We start from the raw sequence: 22,937 nt of genomic DNA, 5'->3' as shown, positions 1-22,937 counted from the left end.
GTTTCTGTTAGTCTGTGTCATAACTAAAATAGCTAAGATGGATATTTCATTGTCCTTTTCCATTTCCATGGCAAACGGGATGTTTGGATTTATATCATTTGGATAACAAAAGAATTCTTCTTAAGCTTTTTTAATCATGTGACAAAACCACAAAAGTATCATCCACAGATACCGTTGAGATAGCTTCTAGTTTTCTGTTTCTAGAGCTGCTTGTTCAAATTTTTCCATATAAAAAAATTAGCAGTCATAGGACCTAATGGTTTATCCATTGCGACATTATCAGATTGCTCATAAAATTGATCATTCAACTGGAACTGATTAGAAGTAAGACAGTGTGTAAAAAAAGAGCTCTCAAATCCCCCTGGAAAATATCCATTACATAAATCTAATCTTTATTAACTGCTGTCATAGTGAATAAAGACACTATGTTGAAACTTACAAGGACATCTTAAGGAGTGAAGTGCAGTAAGAGAAAATATCTCAAAAGAAGAAAATGCAGATGAATAAAGTGTTTCTTCCTGCTGACTAAGGGAACACTACTGTTGTTATTAATAAAGACTATTACTAAAGCAAAAATTAAAATCTTTGAGAATAGTGGGTATTCAGGAAAAGAAGTAAATATTGTTCTACAACCAAATAATAGTAGGCTGAAGAACAACAATAAAACACAACACAGTTTCTCTCCCCTTTATCAAACAGTTAGCGATCAGACTGCAATGAGGTTTTTAGACCAATTAAGAAAGTACATGAAGCACCTTGATGTGCAAAGGATAAACATTCTCATCTGATGCAGAGTATGTGAAATTCTGCATGCATTTAGTAAGGTCTACATTAGAAGTTCAAAGATAAGTGTGAATACACAGCTGAAGCAACATCAGTCTTAACTGACTACGGAAAATACATAGCAGAGCATACACTTGAGTTGCGAAATCATGACGTGAAGTTTTCCACAACTAAAATTTTATGTAAGAGTATAATGATGAACTATTATTCATGGCTATATATAGAAAACATCAAAATATGCCAACAAGGGGATAATTTTGTAGTAAAGAGTAATCCATGAAACTTTGTGATGCATGGACAGCAGCTCTACAGAGTTGATAGATAAGTTTTATCTTTGACAGATGATAGCTAAATTTTATACCTGACAAGGATTATCTCTTCTGGTCATGTGTAAATTTTGATTAGTCAGTTTCCAGCATCCAAGCCATCAGTCAGTTAGACTTAGCAGAACCAAGAACATTTCTGAAGATGTCCAGTCCAGCTCTGGATGAAGCATTTGGAATGAAAAGTTTCATTGAGCACAACTATACAACCCAATTGACACAACATCCAGTCGTGAAAATCTCCATTGTATAAGGTTGCCGCAAATAATGAGTTCCCGCTTATGTCTGCATAACCATACTAACTCTCCCCCTGACTGCTTGATCGAACTTAAGGTGTTTCCTGTTGGTTTCTTGTAAACAGTTGGTACTACCAACTTGCAGTTTTAAGATCCTGGTTGTGGCACAGCATTCAAAGAGCTGTCCAACACAATATTCTCAAACATACAGGGCCTGAGAATTGAAAAACATTTAGAATCACCCATAGAAAAGGTGCTTTTGGACACAAATTGAAAAAAAATCTGGATTTTAAACTCAACAACTAAGCTATTTCAGTAAATACTAATGATAGACACCAATAAAAAAAGAATACAAGGCATCTCATTTACTGAAATACAGTGCTCTCTGAGTCGTAGCCCCATCTTTGCACAGGAGCTCTCAAAAGTGTCAGGTGTTGTTACTTACATAATTATCAGGGATGCTATGTCCTCATCATTTCATCATCATTCATGTAAGTGGCGAGATTGAGCTGAGAAAAGGTTGAGAATTTGTACGGGCGCTTGAGTGCAGTTGAGAGCCCCACACACCAATCATCTTCATCATCATCTTCATCATCATCATCATCATCCTCCTCCTATAGGTAACCTGGGCCTGGCTGTAGGCACACTAGGCACTGCCTGCTTGTAGGTCAGAAAGCAGTGAGTGAGGAAAAGGTTTTGTATCTTGGCAAGCTGATAAATGTCATATATCTTTGTGATATGCCATCAATGCTTCCTCTGAAATGTTCAGCTTCTTCAGATCACTTCCAATCGCAGTCATATGGTCAGCTTGTGAAAAGTCACAGGTAGAAGAAAGTGTCCTCATCTACCTCATTGCCACTCTGAATAGTCTTGAGTCATGACAGTGTGTATCATGTAAAATGAATGAGTTTTTAATGGGAAAGCCTCTTTCAAAGCTCCTTCTTCCCACCCTCAGTACCTCTTTTATGCGGTGTAACTAGTCATTGTCCCAACTATGGAAGCTTCATTGCTTGTCTCCACCTTCGGTGAGTAAATTGGTCATCGTGTAGTGTTTTATTGTAGTATTATCCTTTGTAATACATTTCTGCCTTCTGCTTTAAAAAACATGTGGTATGTCAATTTTTGACAGTCAGATGGCTCCACCAGTTATTTTATTACCATACAAGAGACGAGAGTTAGAGGAGGAGGCTTTGGTCACATGATCTACCTCTAGGTCTCACAGGTGCTCCTCAAACACCAAAACCCATGGATTGAGTTGCTTATCATGAAATTTGGCTTGTTTGAAAAGACAGTGACCAGTCAACAAAAAGACATTCAAAAGATTATATTACACCTCTGAAAGAGTGTCAGTAGCAAGTGCTCCTTTGTTATTTACACATCCAAAAGTCATTTAAGAGCCTTTGATGGACTAGGATAGAAATTTCTGACAGGGAAACTTGAATTTTATTAGATTAATGTCGCTTACCTTTGCATGGGGTGTCACCATTGTAACAGTAAGTAGGAGGTCACATTAGTATATTTTACTGAGGATAAAAACTAAACTCAGAATAGAACATCAAATAGGATGTCTTAAAAGTTTCCCAGCATGCTACACTTTGAACATTCCACCAATGGCATCTGCTAGGGCTGGCCACCAGAGGCTGCTTGCAGCTGGCCAGGTGACTTGGGCACATGGCATGGCATCTGCCGCACCATCTACCAGAACTCTCCTGTTTATAAGCACAATTCAGCAGACACTCGCTCTCATATTGTGTTCACACTTATTCCCAGCAGCTGCTTGTATCAGTACCTGGATTGTTTCTATGTTTGTGTTCACTGTTGTTCACTTGTATGTAGAAGAAGAATAAGCTTTTGTTCATTGTGGCTTTGCTGCTGTTTGTGTCTTACAGTATAATATATTTGTTGGTGTGTGCGGCATTCACTTTCTTCTGTCTATGGAGTTAGTGCTCCAATCTCTCCTCGAGCTGCAACAACACGCTGTTACATTTGCTATTATGAACTTGTTGTCCATGTTGAATACGGAGGCTTCCATGCCGTCAGCTTACCCACTGCCCTTCCCTCTTAAGATGATGCGGCTTAAGACAGGAAGGCTTACAAGAAGCGGCTTAAGCAATGCTTTCTCAGTTTTGATGTCCGTGATGCAAACATGCATAAGGCTTTGTTCCTTTCATGGATTTCTCCTCATATCTACCAGTTGTTGTGCTAATTAGTCCAGCTCAAGGAACCTGCATTGCTTTCATTCAACAAAATGTGCAAGTTGTTATCAAATTATCACCACAAACACACGCATGTCATTGCAGCATGTGTAGAGTTCCATCATTGTCATAAACAGCCCCACTAGCCATACTGGGCTTGGATGGCCAAACTCCACAGTCTCAGTCACAATTTTCAATCTGTTACCAATGATCATCAGGAGTCCTATGCTGATTCTATGGCTTGTGACACCATCAGTTGGTTAGCTCCTGGCAAAGTGGTTTCTCAGTATGCATTACAGTATGAGAATCCATCTTTGCCTGAAGTGTTTAATATTGCTCAATTGTTCAAGGTATCTTGTGGTAGTGGTTATGAGATTGAGGCTTGGTGGGACATTGCCACTTCTTGCTTGTCACTGGGTGTCAGTCACCTCTCAGGGAGAGAACGACATGGGAGCCATACAAAAGTGCCCTCTGTGCCACACTCGACAGCGATGAGCAAACAACAATCACTAGAGCAACAGCAGCTCTCTGCATTCCCATCTTGCCCATACTGTTTTGTGTCCTAAGGGGTGGGTGACTTGCTACGACTGTAGGAGAAAAGGACATAAAGTGTCTGTGTGTCATTCCCACCCTCCTCATATGGACATGGACTTGGATGTTAATTGTGTGCCTTCAGTGCTTATGAATCATAACAAACTGTTTATCGAAGTCCAAGTAATGGGCAAAGTGCTCTTAGTACAAGTGGCCACAGGTGCAGCCATGAATTTGCTGAACCCACAAACTTATGTGGATTTGGTGGCATTGCCTCTGGTTACTTAATGTTTGATGAGTTACAACAGTAAATCTGTGGTTTGTTCCTTGACTATTCTGGTAGTGGATGATGCTGGCAACACAAAGTTGTTCAGTCTGGATGCTTTCAGTACTTTTCATTTTTACAGTTCAGATATAGTGCACCTCACTTTCCACCAAGTCCCTTACCAAGAATTAGATGTTCTGAGTTGTTGGAGCTTACATTACCATGAAATCTACAGTGCAGCCATGCTTTTTCCATGTGTGTCTCATTTAAGTGGCTTTGTGTGATCAAGTGAAATCTAAATTGGACAGGCTGACATTGTTGGGGGTCACACGGTCTTTAAATTGAGTAAATGGGCTTACCCCCCCCCCCCCCCCCCCCCCTCCTTCTTCTCCCTCTTTGCAATTTTTAAGAGTCGATTTGGTCAACTTTGCCTCTGTGGTGACTTTAAAGTTCCAGTTAACATTTAGTCTATCATTGACATGTATCCCTTCCCAATCTGGAGGAGTTATTGACTAAACATGCCAGTGGCCAGTTTTCCTCAAAAATTGATTTATCTGAAACCTGTTCAGGGACTTCATTGTATGAGTATTCTAAAGGTATAAAGTATGAGGATTCTAAATGGTTCCTCTAATAAACATGCCCTTCAAGTTGTACACATGTTTAGACCTCCTGTTTGGTGTGTCCAGCACCCTGGCGATTTTTGGAGGAGTTGATAGTGTCCGGTATGGGCTGCATCAACCATCTCACTTACATTGTAATGATGGGTTCATCCATGGAAGAGTATTTACACAACCTACGCATCTTGTTCACAGTCATATCTACTGCAGGATTGAAATGCAACTTGACCAAGTCACACTTACTTCAGCTATCGATTGTTTATTTGGGATTTGAGGTTTCTCAGTGTGGTGTTAAGCCCTTAAGTTGTCATGTCGCTTTGCTCACAGCTCTCCCTTGCCCTACAAATTTCAAAGAACTCCAATAATTTTGAATTAACATCACTTATTATCATAAATTTATTTCATGTGTGGCTGTTTTTGCCCATCCTCTCAAGGAGTCACTCCACAAGATGTTCCTTTTCTGTGGATGCCCACATGAGAGCACACAATCACACTCTTGCAATTTACATGACATTCTGCTCCTTGTTTGGCTGCTTTCCATTCTGGCACTCACTTCATTTTGGCTACTGATACAGCTCAGTGTGGGCTCAAGGCTGTTCTCAAACATTAATATTAGAATGGTTCCAAACCTTTAGTAGCTTAGGTGTCAAAAGCACTCAACTCTGTTCAACAGCACTACTTTAAAGTTGAAAAAGAAGTGCTCGCTATCATCTACACTCTCCAGAAGTTTCTTATGTTCTTGGACAGGTCTAAGTCCCATCTCGTTACTGACCACAAGACCTTGCTTTTATTTTTCGATCCTTCAGCTTCTTTACCCAACAAAGTAGCACATTGCCTTTAGCATTAGGCCTTATTTCTGTCTCACTACAACTATGAAATGTATTTTTGACCTACTGTGCAGCATGCCAGTGGTGAATTCACTGCCCCTGCACCCATGGAGCTGGGTCCTACTTTTGATCAGAATGAATTCCTTCATTTTTGTGTAGATGTTGAGGCACAACACACAGTCGAAGGGTATTGTGGGCTGCCAGATTGCCGCTGCTGTAACTGTTGATCCGGTTTGGCATCAAATTATTCACCTTGCCCAGTATGGTTGGCCCAACAGGCCTCTGGGCAGTGTTTCTAATCCTTTGCATTACTATTTTGCCCTCCATAACTGCCTTCCAGTATTTGATGGTGGTGTTCTCCTAGCTAAAGATGGGCTATTGCCTAGGTTTGAGATCCCGACTGCCCTACAATGAAATGTGTTTGGTCTACATCAAGAACAGTTGGGGGAGGGGGTCTTGCTTACCAAGTTATTGGCCCATCAGCACGTTTCGGTTCACCATAGTCCAGTGGTCACCAAATCTTCTTCCACAGCAGGCCAAATAACTGATAAAATGATGAACACTGGCTGCATCATCATTCTGTACAACATATAGTTACAATAATTTAAAACTGAACATACTAATTTAAGGCACTTAGCAGCCAGCAGCTCTCTGCATGTGTGAAGATATCCTAGGGTTCTAAACATGGCATTTAAATTTAAATGGCATATTGTCTCATGTTCCATTCATTTTGTCAAGTATATTCAAATACAGTCAGCAGGGTGGATAAACTGACATAACAGACTGGATCGAGCCTGTGTGACATAGTTTGGAGATCCCTGCCATATCTGATGCTATCCAAGAGGCAAGCATTGCAGGTGATGCACTCGTGGTGGCCCTCATCACAGCGTACATGGGAAGACATACATGTTGATTTCCTAAATTTTTACTGGTTGTTGATGCTCTCTCTAAATTACTATACATTATCCAATCTCCTTACAAGTGAAACAGTCATCCCACCCCCCCCCCCCCCCACCCCCTTCCCCCTTAGATTTAGTGGTAAGATGGCCCAATGGATAGCCTGTCAAAAACTGAACACAGATCAAGCATGAAAACAGGAAGAAGGTACACTGAAGTGTGAAAAGAAAAGTGAAATAGAAACATTGAATGGTTCAGGAATAAGAAGTTCAGTAAAGGGCAAACTGCAGCAGCAACAGCATTGTGATTAAGTGGTTGTAGTGTTGGACTACCAAATAGGTGACCTGTGTTCAAAACTCCCTCTTGCCCCCCCCCCCCCCCCCCCACGCACACACACACACACACACCCACACACGCACAACATTATGAACTGAAACTTCCTGGCAGATTAAAACTGTGCACTGGACCGAGACTCGAACTCAGGACCTTTGCCTTTCACGGACAAGTGCTCTACCACCTGAGCTGCCGAAGCATAACTCATGCCCCAACCCCACAGTTCAACTTCTGCCAGTACGTCGTCTCCTACCTTCCAAACTTCGCAGAGGCTCCCCTGCAAGATCCTTTCTTCCAGGAGTGTTAGTTCTGCAAGTTTTGCAAGAGAGTTTCTGTGTGAAGTTTCAAAGGTAGGAGATGAGGTACTGGCAGAAGTGTGGGGGCAGGGTGGGAGTCGTGTTGGAGTAGCTCAGGTGGTAGAGCACTTGCCCGTGAAAGGCAAAGGTCCCGAGTTCGAGTCTCAGTCTGGCACACAGTTTTAATCTGCCAGAAAGTTTCATATCAGCGTGCACTCCGCTGCAGAGTGAAAATCTCATTCTGGGAACATTATGAACTGTCCGTCCAGTCATTGAAATGTTTGTTCTCTTTCTGTAGTCTTGGCAGTTGTCATACTATACATTGGCTGTAGACTGAGTCACGTGGTAAGAATACGTTACCGTCGCAAGTAAATGTGATGGAGAGTCAGAGCAGACGAGATACCACATAGGTATGTCACAGACATGAAAACAACAAATAAACAGATGTGAACTATGTTACAGCAAAACAATTCAAGAGTCAAGACTTCCAAAATGAAACACAACTGCAAGAACTATAAAAAATATGTTTTAACAGAGCACAGAGAAACTGTGTGATTGTGAAACTCTTGAGTTCATTGTTGCAGCTTATGTGACAAACTGTTATGTTTTCATTATTTCCTTGGGAGTAATCACAATCACATTTGTACGAACACCTGTATTGGGCAAGGAGACATATCTGACTCACTTATTAGTCATACAAACTAAGTGCGTCAATAAGAGATTCCTATCAAATGACACATGTACTGTCACTAAAGCCATGTATGACACACCAGACGTGTATTCCAGTGGAGGATTCAGCTGACTTGTTGCCTTGTCATCAAACATTTGCAGTTCCCATTCAAAAGCCACTTCTTTTTGGCTGCTAATAGAATAGTTGAAGGGACCGATGACCGTAGCAGTCTGGTCCATTTAATCCAACCAACCAATAGAATAGTTGTGTAGAATCAACTTCCATTATAGGTTCCTACCTTAACCTTCGCTGTTGCAATCAGATGTTACACCATGACAAATAAACAAAGTGTAATAAAGCAAACAGCAAAGAAAAAGAAAATGGCACGAGGGAGACCTGAATGCAGCTTGCCCACTTGGCAGTCCAACATCAAAATCACTTAACCACGATGCCGTCTCTCTCCATTGCTGTTCTATATTGCACTTCTTGTTCTTGGACCATTTACTGTTTCTATTTTGCCTTTTTTCACAGTTCAGTACATTGTCTTCCTATTTCCATGCTTGATCCGTGTTCAGTTTTTGATGTGCTGTTCACTAGACCCTCTTAACACTAAATTGGAGGGGAATGCAATGGGGAGTTTCCATTGTTAGATGTTTGTGGCTCATGCCTTCAATGATTTCTACGCCTGTCAAGGAACTCTCCATGTGACTGCTGCTCCTTTTCATCCCGAATCTAATGGTGCAGCGACATCAGTGGTGCAGCGACATCTTGGCAACACATTCAGTGTTCAAATGATGTGTCACAGACTCCTCCACAGACGAGAGGCTCCCTGGTTGTCAGCCTTGCAACCTCCTGCATCTCCTCATGCCACCCCACTAACACCTGTTGGCACAGTGCTCATCAGCTCCTGGCACTACATTGTGGGCTCATAGGTTCGGCCGCCGACCAAAGTGGATTTCAGCTATGGTCCACAGCTGAGGCCACCACCTCTGTATGGTGTGCACCAGTGATGGACTGATTGTGCATCACCACAGACTTCCCTACTGTGGCGGTGAACTCATCTTCCTTGTGGATCTCACCACCTCCTGCCTCTCCTCTGGGGTCAAGCCTCTGCAGCAACTGCTGCCAGGTCTTCCTGTGATGCTTTGCTGGCTGGGATGGTGCCTTTGGGTCCTTTGATACTGGACCCCTCAAGTGATTGACTGGTGCCATCACCAGCGGCTCAGCCACGCCATGTCAAGGGACTGGACATTGATTGATATGCTACCAGCCTCCTTGTCACCAGTCCTGTTTTATGACACTTTACAGGGGTGTGACCACTGTGCTTGTCAATGGCTGCACCACTTTTGCCCCTACTTACCTGTACTGGCCCAGAATCCGTGCCTACAGTGGGCCATGTGATTTGTGCACACAGCATGGCATCCACCATCAGAAACTGCTTGTGTCAGTTCTTGGATGGCTTTTGTTTTTGTGTCTATGTTCTCAGCTGTTCTTCGCTTGTATGTTGAGCAAGAATAAACATTTTTTCATTGTGCCCATGTTGTTGGTGTATACATTGCTGATCTTTCATTTTACTTTTATCATTGCTTCTTTGATGTACAGATGGAACAATAGGGGAGAAAGACTGCATCCCTGCCCTACACCTGTTTAATCTGAACACTAACTCATCACTTTCCATTCTTATTGTTTCATCTTGGTTCTTGTACACAGTGTAAGTGACCCACCTTTTGCTATAGCGTCTTGAGTGCATGAGCTGTTAAGCTGATTGTAGGAGAGGTCCTGCATTTATCTACAGGATTGTGTGGATGATGTAATTCTGAAAGCACAGTGGTATTTCTCCAGTTTTGTTTCACATATTCTACATGCTAATTAATTTCTTGCTTACCTCTTCCCCCAGTGATTTTAGAATTTCCAAAAGAATGTTATTTCTCCAACTAGGAGCACAAGGAAACACACAGTTGTAAAGAAGATACAGTTCATTGGGTCATAGTGACATCAACAAGAATACAGTGAAAGTATTTCACCTGTCTCAAATACAGTGAACAGCCCTTATAAAGGCCCTATCCATGTGCCATGTCACTGGTGCAGTGCCACGTGTACACAGCAGACCTGGTGATGGCAGTCTGTGACCCGGCTGCTCCTGGTGGCCTCCTCGAGTAGTTGCAGGCACATCGTTTGAATGTTGATGCCCAATAGTCATGCCGTAGTCCACTGTGGGCAGTTTGTGTATTAACCAGCAGGTTACTATAGTTATCTGTCCTTTCTGCCTTGTTTCTTTGTATGTCTTTCAAAGCTCTGTCAGACTCTTGGGTCCCCTATGTCTTCCAAATATATATCTACTCTTCCTTCTTTTACATAACTAGACATTTCCTCCTCCACATCTCCCCTATTTGCTTAGTGGAATTCCTTTTTCAGTCTTAATGTTGATGCCATTGGTTTCAATTCCACTTATTCCTATAAGGTGAATATGCCCATTCAACAAGCTCTCTTTCTCTCTCTCTCTCTCTTTTCTTTATTTTAAATTTTGTTATGTCTGTATTCTCACTCTCTCTCTCTCTCTCTCTCTCTCTCTCTCTCTCTTCTTCTTCTACTTGTGAGATTAAAATGTAGAGCTTAACTGTTGTTGTTGGCATTGGTTTGTTGTCAATCCTGATGAGAATAATTCTATCACTAAACTGCGCAGTAACTCTTTCTTCTACTTGCCTATTTATAATGGATCCTACTCCAATTGTGTGATTTCTTGCAGCTATTGATATTACCCTATGTTCATCAAACCAGAAATCCTTTAATTTCTCCCATTTCACTTTACTGAGTCTTTTAATATCTAGATTGACCCATTTTATTGTCCTTTTCAAATTTTGTAGTGTCCTACCACATTCAGACGTCTTAGATTTCACACTCCAACTCATGACATGTTACTGTTTCACTGGTTTCCCAAACATTTTCTCATGGCCCTCTCCTTCTTAGCAGTCTTCTGCTGGAGATTCAAAATGAGGACTAATCAAGAATTTGGTGCCAATGGAAATCATTGTGGCACTTTTTGGATAGCTGGCCACATTTCCTGTGGGTAAACTTTGTGTGTCTTTAAAGTAGTTGTTTTCATTTCTTTCTGCATCCTCATTCTACTGAACATTGCTGATTTGCTGATTCTTCCACTTTGACAAACAGTTTCCTATCTGAAGGGCAAGATTGTATCCTGAACCTTTTCTGATTCTCTGCACTCTTTAACAATGCTTGTGGCAGAATGAGGGTGATACCTTATACCGGAAGACTTTGACTACCATTACTGATTATTTTTGTTCAAAATCTAAACAATGGCTGGGATCTAAATTCTTATCAGTGATGATAGTCACTATCCCTACATCATGGTACCAGGTAAGTCATCACATATTGGAAGATAAAGTACTGTATCAATACCTACAGCATTACAGACAACTCTCACAGACCTAGACAGAAGGATTGCACTTCACCGTATGTCAAATGATGAAAATATAAATGTCTCTGAATCACTTAAAACACACATGAGGACTCAAATTTGAAAAACAAATGGCCTTTACCAGGAACACATGATGTGCAATGAATATTTGCACAACCTAATTGTGTTGACCATTTGGTAAAGCTACTGCCAACAGCCAAAATTTAAAAAAAAAGACAGCATCATAAAACTTTGTTTTTGATGTAGGATGATCACATTCAATAGGAATTCTAATGTTTTAAAAAATAAGTTTACTTTATTTTCATCGAGGACTGCCTCATTTGGGATAATAAAAAGTAGTTTCAAACAAAAGTTACTTAAGTTTATTGTGGAAACGGTATATGTAATAGAACATGGGGGGTCTCATAGAAAAGAGAAATCTAGACTGAAACTAATACTGTTACCTTTACTCTACAATAGGTTTTATCAGAAATGCTTTTTTGTATGATGTATTCTTAAGATATTCTGCAGTAGAGATTAAACTGTGGCACCTCATACACCACTTGCAAGAATAAGACAAGTAACATGAAGTCCATGGAAATCCAAGGAGGTTGGAGGGTTCGTGTTTAACGTTCCATCTATGACGAGATAAATAAAGGTGGGAAAAATCAAGAGTAAATGGACAGCATATCCTACTATTTTCTTCTTCCGTAAATTATTTGGTTAGCTAGAGATTGGGATTAGAGACTTCTGTTACTGTTGTAATAGACAATAATGATAAATGTAAAAAGACCACCTTTCATACAGTATGTAGGCAAGTTTTATCTTTTTGTATTTGTCAGCATATTTCCATACTTACTAAACAAGCATAATAGATGAACAACAGCTAGCTAACATAAATAGACTGCACTAGTTATTTTCTCAGGTTTGCAGTCATTTTGCTAAGAGTTCCTGCTTCAACTTTGTTTTCATTAGAAAACCTGCAAAATGGCTAACCTTTATTCAGTTTATTTGTTTTCACATTCATAAATGTTTTCATTATGACAGCTCTCAAATACACAACAGAAAGCTTTTTGAGGGTTGTGGGAGAGGGAAGGAGAACAAGTGGAATGCCCAGAGTGTTTAGTACACCCTGCCTATGCCTCAGGAAATGCTAAAAGAAAAAGATCCCAGGAAATATACGCCCTAGAAACAGAAGGTTTACATAAAACTTTTTGTGGATGAAGGAAGTTACAAGGTAAACATATTAATTTTATCAGTGATTTTTGTTTCAGTGGCATTAGAACATGGTTCTAGGCGCGCAGTCCGGAACCGTGGGACTGCTACGGTCGCAGGTTCGAATCGTGCCTCGGGCATGGATGTGTGTGATGTCCTTAGGTTAGTTAGGTTTAAGTAGTTCTCAGTTCTAGGGGACTAATGACCACAGCAGTTGAGTCCCATAGTGCTCAGAGCCATTTGAACCAGCATTAGAACATGGTCCAAGGCATGTTTCCCTGCTTAACATTTTGTCTTCCACTGCTAGAGACATCTTCAGAAGCTATAAAGACTTGCACAGCAGATTCAAAATTAAACTACTTCAGTGTGCTATCTGAGTTCTGATGATGTCTCCACTGTTGGAAAACAAAGTGTTAAGAAGGGAAATATGCATTGGTCCATGGTGGTCTACTGCCCATGAAACAAAAATCACTGACATGAATAACAACTTTGTAGGCCTATAATCAGATTATTTTTTTTAAATAGGACTCTACACTTTTTATTACAAATTATAAGTTGTTGCCAAAAACTAACTTACCTTTGGTGGGACTGTCATAGTAATAATAGTTCTTTTATGTCCTTCAACCCTCATCTGGGAAATTATGAAGAAATGAAGTGCTAATGTGGTACTGCTACGATGATGATGCCCAGGAGAGGAAGAATCACTGACTACTCAAGCAAGCATAAAATGTTGCAAACATTCAACTTACTTCTAAAGAGTCATATGTGTATATTTTGGTTGTTCATCATTGTAGCAATGTGTCTTTATCAGGAAACCTCCTAAAAATAGTAATTGAACTAAATTTCAGGGCATTCTTGTCATATTCAGTTCTTGCATAGTCTATTGCACATGCCATCTTCAAAAAATCTTGGAAAGAGTCCACTTCTTGGTGATGGACTATGGTAGAAAATATCTTGGCTGTTTTATTCTCTAGTATTTTCATTTCAGAGGAAAAAAAAACTGTTCACATGTTGTATTTATAAAATATAGTATTTTAAATTACACTACTGCCCATTAAAATTGCTTCACCACAAAGATGACGTGCTACAGACGTGAAATTTAACCGACAGGAAGATGATGCTATGATATGCAAATGATTAGCTTTTCAGAGCATTCACACAAGGTTGGCACCAGTGGCGACACCTACAACGTGCTGACACGAGGAAAGTTTCCAACCGATTTCTCATACACAAACAGCTGTTGACCAGCATTGCCTGGTGGAACGTTGTTGTGATGCCTCGTGTAGGGAGGAGAAATGCATACCATCACGTGTCCGACTTTGATAAAGGTCGGATTGTAGCCTATCGCAATTGCGGTTAATCATATTGCGTGTTGGTCGAGATCCAATGACTGATAACAGAGTATGGAATCAGTGGGTTCAGGAGGGTAATACAGAACGCCGTGCTGGATCCCAATGGCCTCGAATCACTAGCAGTCAAGATGACAGGCATCTTATCCACATGGCTGTAATGGATCGTGCAGCCACATCTTGATCCCTGAGTCAACAAATGGGGACGTTTGCAAGACAACAACCATCTGCATGAACAGTTTGGTGACATTTGCAGCAGCATGGACTATCAGCTTAAAGACCAAAGCCACGGTTACCCTTGATCCTCTATCACAGACAGGAGCGCCTGCGATGGTGTACTCAACGATGAATCTGGGTGCACGAATGGCAAAAGGTCATTTTTGGGATGAATCCAGGTTCTGTTTACAGCATCATGATGATCGCATCCGTGTTTGGTGACATCACGGTGAACGCACATTGGAAGCGTGTATTCGTTATCGTCATACTGGCGTATCACCCGGCGTGATGGTGTGGAGTGCCATTGGTTACACATCTTGGTCACCTCTTGTTCGTATTGACGGCACTTTGAACAGTGGACGTTACATTTCAGACGTGTTACGACCCGTGGCTCTACCCTTCATTCGATCCCTGCGAAACCCTACATTTCAGCAGGATAACGCACAGACTACAGTTTGCAGGTCTGTATGGGCCTTTCTGGATACAGAAAATGTTCGACTGCTGCCCTGGCCAGCACATTCTCCAGGTCTCTCACCAATTGAAAACGTCTGGTCAATGGTGGCCAAACAACTGGCTCGTCACAATACGCCAGTCACTACTCTTGATGAAACGTGGTATCATGTTGAACCTGCATGGACCTGTACCTGTACACGCCATTAAAGCTCTGTTTGACTCAATGCCCAGGCATATCAATGCCTTTAACGGCCAGAGATGGTTGTATGAGGTACTGATTTCTCAGGATCTATGCACCCAAATTGCGTGAAAATGTAATCACATGTCAGTTCTAGTATAATATATTTTTCCAGTGAATACCCATTTATCATATGCATTTCTTCTTGGTGTAGCAATTTTAATGGCCAGTAGTGTAAGTGTGCTGTTAATGCTACATGCAAATGTTATTAGACTATATGCTGTATAAAATTATGCAGGTAACACATGATACAAATATGCATGCTCTTCTGCTTACCAAACATTTTTAAGCACTGAATGTATTATTTAATTTTCTGTTTCAGTGGTCGGGTATAAATATAAATCACATTATGTGCCCTATTGGTGTTGATCCATTCTATGGACAGTACTATCGGATAGCCACAATTATTCATGAGGGTATTCTGTGCCCACTAGTTTCAAAAACATATTGTGTGCTGGCGGCATTTTTCCTTACAAAATTTGGTCCCACAAAAGTTAAGAATACTCTGGAGTTTGACATGAGTTCATGGGCTCAAGGTGATAGAGGACCAGGTAAACAAAGTTCCTTGAAACGAAGTCCACAGGCAAGTCCAGAAAAACATTTACCAGAATTTCACTCTACGAATAACGGCTGTCATCATATTGATTAAGACAGTATCTGTATAATTTTTGTGATAGTTGTAGCAGCTATGCTGTGTTCTTGTAGCCGTCAGTACTATTTTAGTAAATATTTATTTCAGCAAAATGAAGCAAGGAATGAAACTCTTTATAATTCTTTACAAGTTTGCCACAAAAGCCGAGATGATTTTAATTTTATCAGTTGATTGTGTTAATCTAGTCGTTTTCAGATTTACATTTTTCTTTTTTTTGACAGGAGGCATTTTAGGTATCTACCTAGATTGACTGTACAAGTGCCTTTAAGAAGGGTTTTTATACCAAACTCAATTCTTTTAAGTTTTACAATTTAATTTAATTACAGCTGTGTATAAAATGAGATTATTGAGGTAGTGTACCTTCATGTAAAAGGTAGTGCCTGTTCCTTTTAGGATGTCATCACAGTGTTAGTGATAAAAATGGTAGCTGTTGTTGCAGTGAAGATGTCCTTATTTATGTGTGATACATTGAATGTGTGAATACTCAATACGATATTGTGAAATGTGTACTTAAAATACAGTGTGTATGTATTCAGTTAATGCACTGTTAAATGCTGTGAATGGCATTTGCCTTAAAATGTCTTAATTATGTTGGAAATTGTGCTATTCCACTGACAGGCAGGTACATAATGGAATGTTGTTCAATGATCTGTATTACTTTATCCCTTATTCTGTGACTTGTATTGTGTTTTAGCATACACAGTTTCAGCTAACAGCACTGAAACATGAATTTTAATTCTGACTGTCCTTAGAAAGCACTGTATTTACTTTTTCAAAGTATCATAATTTTTTGCATTTATTTTCATTATCAGTTTACTACTGTTCAGTGAAAATGTTGCTTTCATTCATTTTGGCCAGTTTTATGCATATATTTGAGTGCAGAATTTGTCTTCTGTGATTTTCTTGCCTTCAGGTTGTGATTTATTTAAGATGATTGACTGTTAATATGGATTGCTTCTTTAGTATACTTTTACTAATTTTTTGTTATTTTATTTGCAACACATTCATTTACTGTTTTTTAAGATTTTGTGCTAGGAGGTGGCTGTTGAATACATCAGAATTTTTTAGAATTAATAATAATCATGAATCTGTGATAAAAAAATACTCCAGTTTTTGTGGTTGATGAATAAACTGTCATCTGCAGGATAGTTTTAGGGGCTCTTGGCCTTACAAGAGCACCTTAAATTATACAGTGTTTCATTGGATCCATTGGTCACAATTATATTTTGACAACACTGACCACTTCAGCCAGAGGTACATTGGATTATGTGGATCTTTGTTTACAAACCTGAAAGATTATCCTGCAGACAACAGTTCAGTGAACAGTTTTATCTGTGCAGTGAGATCTAGATACATAAAAGTTCTCATTTCAAAATGAAAATATTTTGACACATTGTTAGTTCATGAATCAGTTTCTGCGACAAGAACAAGGTGCTTGTAATACATCATGCAGATAGTTTTATCTTCTGTAACTTTCTGTTTGTCGCAGATGCTGAGTGGTAGTAGCTTGTGTGTGATATGATAGTTCCAATATTTTAAAGGATGTTTTGTGTTATTGCACACATTCCTTTCTTTCAATTGGGCCATGAATTAGCATGTGTAACTAGTGCTATGAAAGGGAAAAAAACATTGCTGCATTATATGTTATCTTCACTCAGAAAACATAGAAAGCTAATGAGGTACTCAAATAATTAGGCATAGTAAATATTCTTTATCACTGATAATTGTAACAAATGATAGTTCTGTGAGTTTCAGCTCTTTAATGTAACTGCATAGTTGTTTCCCATGTCCAGAAAGGGAAAACATCACCAACTTCTTTTGTCTACTTATTCATTCTGAATTTATCTCTTTTTCAAATTGTTGTTAAGTGAGAAATCTTATTTTAAAATTGCTATTTCAAGAACTGTTTGAAATGGAAAGTTTCCTTGGCTGCAGCCTATATTTTACTGTCAGAATGTGTATTGCAGAAATATTTTCCAGTTTATATTTTTTCTGAAGGTTTCAGAAAGTAAAAGCCAGATGTCAACCTTCAGTGAACAAAAAAAAAACACTTATATGTACCATTCTGAAGGTGGCTGTAAGTAGGTAATGGCTGATATGAGACAGTGAATTAATGAGAAGCGGCAGTAGCATATTGAACGTAGAAATTTCAGGGAATTCATGATATATTTTACAAATTTTTCGTATCTAAAAAATGTGGTTGCAAACATATTTTTGCCTCATTGAATTATTTAACAGTGTTGGACTCACTACTCATTTTACCTAACACCTCTTACTACCAAAATAAAGTTTGGAATATTTCAGATGGCAAAATTTAGGCCTATTGATTAAACAAATTTGCTTGACATGTTCAGGGTACTCTAGAATTAGGATGTCCTCTCATCTTTATGTTTCTCTTGTAGGTTGTGTAGAAATCCAGTTTCCATGGTATGCCTGTGAATTTTTTTGTATGTTTGAAATTTGCTCTGGAGGTATTATTTAGTAGGTATATACTACATTTCCTGAAAAGCTTCACATTTTGTATTATTTTTTAATTAACTTCTGTAGAAGAGAAGTGAAAGTGCAGTTCTAAATTTCCTGGATCCTATACCAAAGTCATCCAAATCTAGCTTTAAAACTATCTCTTTCATCTGCTCTTTGATTATTAGAGAAATGTTAAGTTTCATTGCCAAAATGCAGACTGTTCTAAGATAAGCATATTATCAGGTAATAAATGTTTGCCACATTTCTTATCTTACTAATTACCCATGTAAAGGTTCTCTGATGCTTTTTTTGCATCAAAGATATTGAGCCAAAACAAACTTGGGCAGCTTGTAGTCTAATAGTCCTGAAATTTGAACAGCTGGAACAATGTTACTTTGCTGGATCAGTCTCACCATCCTTGATGTTCCTCGTTACTTCTAGAAAACAGTTTTGTGGGAGTGCGTGAGCGAGTGAGCATTGTATCTCATCATAATGACGTTTTAATCTGTATAGACCTGTTATTACAAATATTGTTTTTGTTGTATGTCAACAGTTGCTGTATTCATGGGGTGGAGGGGAGAATGCTTCCTTTGTTGATAGACTACATAGCACAAATTGTTAATGTGAGCATTCCTAAGGTGCTTGATACAAACATTAGGTACATGGTGATGTCCTCCATTAAGTTAAATTTGAAAATTTTCATATATTTGTACATTCTAGCCTTTATTATTTCTGAACTTGTAAAATGTTATAAACTTATACAGTATATAATATCAAATGCCTTTATAATGGTAGCAAAGAAATGTTGGTCCTCAAAGAATACTGAGTGATATGGTGCAGTGCTGAAGGTCTTGCATTCGCATTTGGTAGAAGTGAGATTCAAATCCATACCACTCCAAACTCAGATTATTTGTAGTTCCCTTAAATTAGGTCACATGAATTGCAGGATGGTTCCCTTGAAGAGGCCACAGCTGATTTTCTGCGTCAATCTAATCTAATCCAAGCTTGTATTTTGTTTCTAATGATCCCAACACTAATGAGATGTTAAACCCATAACATTCGTTCCATTAAAAATAAAAAAGAATAAAAAGTGGTTGTAGTGTAACTGTTTCCCTAAAGTCAATAGGGAACTCATCTTACATGAATTTGCTGCTTTGCAATAAAAGTATATTATGTGCTTAACAAGCCGTTTCAGGCAGCCTTATATTGAAAATGTCACTTTATGGATTCATTATGGTACTATAATAAATATGTGTGATTGGTTATCTATTCTTTAATACAGTGTATTGGAATGCATGGTTGTAATTTTAGGGATAATATTTAATTAGATACTTTAAGAAACAGATTAACTTTTAGCAAACCATAATTACAAAATTCAACAAAGCCTTCAAAATTATTTTGTAATTTCATTCATATCTCACCATAACAACAGTAAATGCATTGGTGAGTGGGGCTGAGGGATTGCATAAGAATGTTAATTGTTGAAGGATGTAGGGCAGCTATTCCTTACATTGTCTATACTCAAGTGGATATAATTATTCTGTAAAAACTGAGCTAGGTTACTAAGTGAAACTGTATATGTAGGTAATCACATTTAACTTTGTTTCCTGAGCCCCAATAGTAAACATTATTATGACCATTCTTTGCTGCAGTTGTTGTTGAAGCTTCCAGTATACGCATTAGTTCTTACAGCTCACGCTTAGGACCTTAGCCTTCATGATTCACGCTAGATAATGGATAGGCATCTTGTAATTTAAAATGAAATTTTACTGGGGTATGTCAGTTATTATCCGCAAAGTGCTTATAAAATTTTATTGTAATCAAATAGGAAACTTCCGAGAAAATTTTTTGATATAGTCTCCTTGCGTTTCAATGCACTTCGTCCATAGTTGTACAAGCTTCCGTATTCCCTCATAAAAATAGGATCTTGGTTGAGCTGCAAGCCAGGAATGCAGCACTTCCTTCACTGCTTTGTCCGAGGCAGATCGACGGCCCCTATGCCTGTTTGAGTGGACCATACAAGGGATAGTCAGAAGGAGCAAGGTCAGGACAATATGGAGGATGTTTCAGTACTTCAGATTTGAGTTTCTAGAGTGTTTCAACAGTGTGGGCAGCAGTATGCGGATGGGCATTGTCATGCAACAACACATCATCTTTTGACAGCAATCCTCAGAGTTTGCTTTGATTTGCAGGCTTTAGGTGGGCAGTAAGCATCTCACTGTAACATACACTGTTTATTGTTCTACCCCTTTCCCCATAATGTTCTAGTACTGGACCTCGTGCATCCAAAAAACCATAACCATCAGTTTTCCTGCAGACAGTTGGGTCTTAAACTTTTCCTTGTATGTCGAATTTGGATATTTCCATTCCATACTCTGCCATTTACTCTCCCAGCTCGTAATGATGGATCCATGTTTCGTCACCAGTATTGATCCTGTCTAAGAAGTTGTCCTATTCATTACCGTAGTGATCCAAACATTTATTGCAGATGTCCAAGTGTGTTTGTTTATGCAACTGTGTGAGTTGTTTTGGGACCCATCTTGTACAAACTTTATGAACCCAAAGTCTACTGTGGATGATTTTGTAGCCAGAACTGTGACTAATTTGCAGACGATGTGCCACTTCGTCAGTAGTTAACTGTCTTTCTAAGAGAATCATTTTATGTGAATGCTCAATGGTTTCTTCATTTGTGGCGGTAAACAGTCATCCATCTCCTTCATCATGCATAGCACGACCATTTCTGAATTTTTCATTCCATTCGTAGACATTCCATTGTGGCAAAACACTGTTCCCGTACTGTACCAAAATTCTTCGACGAATTTCAACCCGATACACTTTCCGACCACACAAAAACGGATCACTGAATGTTGCTCTTCTTTGGTGCAAATAGACAGCGGAGCAGCCATGATTAACAGCATGGCAGCGATAACGAAGCTAACGCAGCAGCTTGAAAATTGCAAAGATATGAAAAGAAATAAACAAAGCATGTGTCATCAACATAAAATGACAGTACTACCAAAATAATCAAAAATATAACTAAATTGCGGATAATAATCGACGTACTCTCATAGTTAAGAAAATCAGTAAGGTGTAATCTTGAACTTGCTTCAGTTTTTCAATTCTGTACAGTCATTTATAAAGTTAAACACTATTAGCTAGACTAAAGCTATGCAGAAAGTGAGGTTGATTAAGGATATTAGAAACTTAAATTCTGACTGCAATGAAGTCTCATGAAAAAGACCTCTTGGATTTTAGGGATATAGCAAAAAGTTTAATTGAAATTTTAAAATTTATGAACTTGGCACTGAATTGACACCTGTATATACAGGATTAAACATGCAGCTTGTAAACAGATCTTGCTCAGCTTTCAAAATAAATGTAATGTTTGTTAAGTAATGGAATGACTGTTTTACTGTAAGAAACAATCTTAAGAATCAGTCATTGTTTTCGGCATATGCTTACAACTGCAAGGAAACCTGCTGCATACATATTTATTAAATTGCAGTGTACATGTGACAAGGAGTGTGTGAGAAATTATAGTGTGTAACTTTAATTCCTGTACCTGGAAGAGAGACCTAGAGAGATTTTTCAGCCTAAAAACAATTTTAAAAAGTGAAGCCAAACATATCAGTTATCATATTATTTAGAAATATTGTTAAAGTCACCAAATAACTATTACTTTTATTAGTGCTGTCTGTAGTACTAGAATGTCATATAAATTTTGTGCATACTTGTAAAGATAATTGAGAATTTTTGTTTAAGGAATATTGAAAGAGTGTCAATAGGACACAGGAAATATGTAATAGCAAGCAATGACAAATATAAAGTCATTAATAGTGCAATACATAGTTTGTAAATACTGATGGTTCACTGAAACTGTGGCAATAAAAACAGTGATACTTTTATCAAGCATGTTAGCTAACAGGCTGTGCTGAATTTGAATCTTAAAATAGTTACTTTGGGTAATGATTTTTGTAAATTATCCAATGAAACATTTGTTGAATATGAAACAGGAAATAAAATTTCATGTATGGAACTGAAATAAGAGGGCTTCATTGTTATTTTATGTAACTCTGCAATACAATATCCTGTTTCCAGAAGATAAGTAACGTCATTTTTACCTTTGTCTTATTCAAAGGAAATGTGTAAGCAATTTAAGTGATATCAGAATGTTCAAATGTGAAAAATGATACATCCTTGATAATTGTGATGTGTTGCAGAAATCTTAAATTTGAAAACATATCCACTATTTTCCCTTGTAATAGTCTAAATTTTTGCTCCATCATTAAGGAAAAAGAGAAGTTGACTCCAAACTCTGATGAAGCAGTAGCCCAGGGAGAGAACTTCTAGGGTGTTTCAACCTGGAGATGACAGTAGTAAGACTGAGAATAAAAAAGACGAGACTAATAAATTAAAATGTAACCATCAATACCTGTGTCGGAGGTGTGGCATATTCAGGAGACTCACTTGCAGCCATGCTATCACTGGGTTAATATCAATATCAAGCTGTACTCATAATGTGCTGATTTCCGTGTTCCAATCCTTGCTCAGATAGAACCCACTTTCTCTATCAAGCTTTGGTCAATGTAGATTTCTACTGCTGCTTTAATCACACAATCCCAGATTGAAGAGGTTAAAGTATGATTGCCAGCTCTTTCTCTTCACTTTTTTACTTCACTTTTGATCTGACCAACCCACTTCGTCAACTGCAGTTTCGTCTCCAGGGTATGAGGGATCAAAATTTTGAGCTTAGTGATACAAGGAAGTCAGAAATTATCCAGGTCGTGGTTCAACTTTGCTAAACAATATTTTGAAATCCCTTCCTTCAGATTTTTTGGCTGAATGACCAATGAACTCAGCACCCATTCTCAGTATATAAAACTTCATGCAGTATATTATGTATTTATTCATATATGATGCCTGCTATATTAATATGCCAACTATGCAGTGCTTGTACAGTGAT

At 38.7% G+C, this 22,937-nt stretch overlaps 1 protein-coding gene across 1 annotated transcript in view; it reads left to right on the top strand.

The window, feature by feature from the left end:
- Nucleotides 1-22,019, top strand: part of LOC126336993 (transmembrane protein 164) — a 147,069-nt gene extending 125,050 nt beyond the window's left edge. The window contains exon 5 of the mRNA XM_050001235.1: nt 15,182-22,019. Within this exon, the coding sequence (XP_049857192.1) occupies nt 15,182-15,508 (327 nt within the window). The 3' untranslated portion in view covers nt 15,509-22,019. The remainder of the gene's footprint in view (nt 1-15,181) is intronic.
- The last annotated feature ends 918 nt before the right edge of the window (nt 22,020-22,937 follow it).

This window comes from Schistocerca gregaria, chromosome 2, assembly GCF_023897955.1.
Source record: "Schistocerca gregaria isolate iqSchGreg1 chromosome 2, iqSchGreg1.2, whole genome shotgun sequence".
NCBI lineage: Eukaryota > Metazoa > Arthropoda > Insecta > Orthoptera > Acrididae > Schistocerca > Schistocerca gregaria.
The sequence above is the reverse complement of the archived record's forward strand: the minus strand, read 5'-3'. Positions and strand labels throughout refer to the sequence as shown.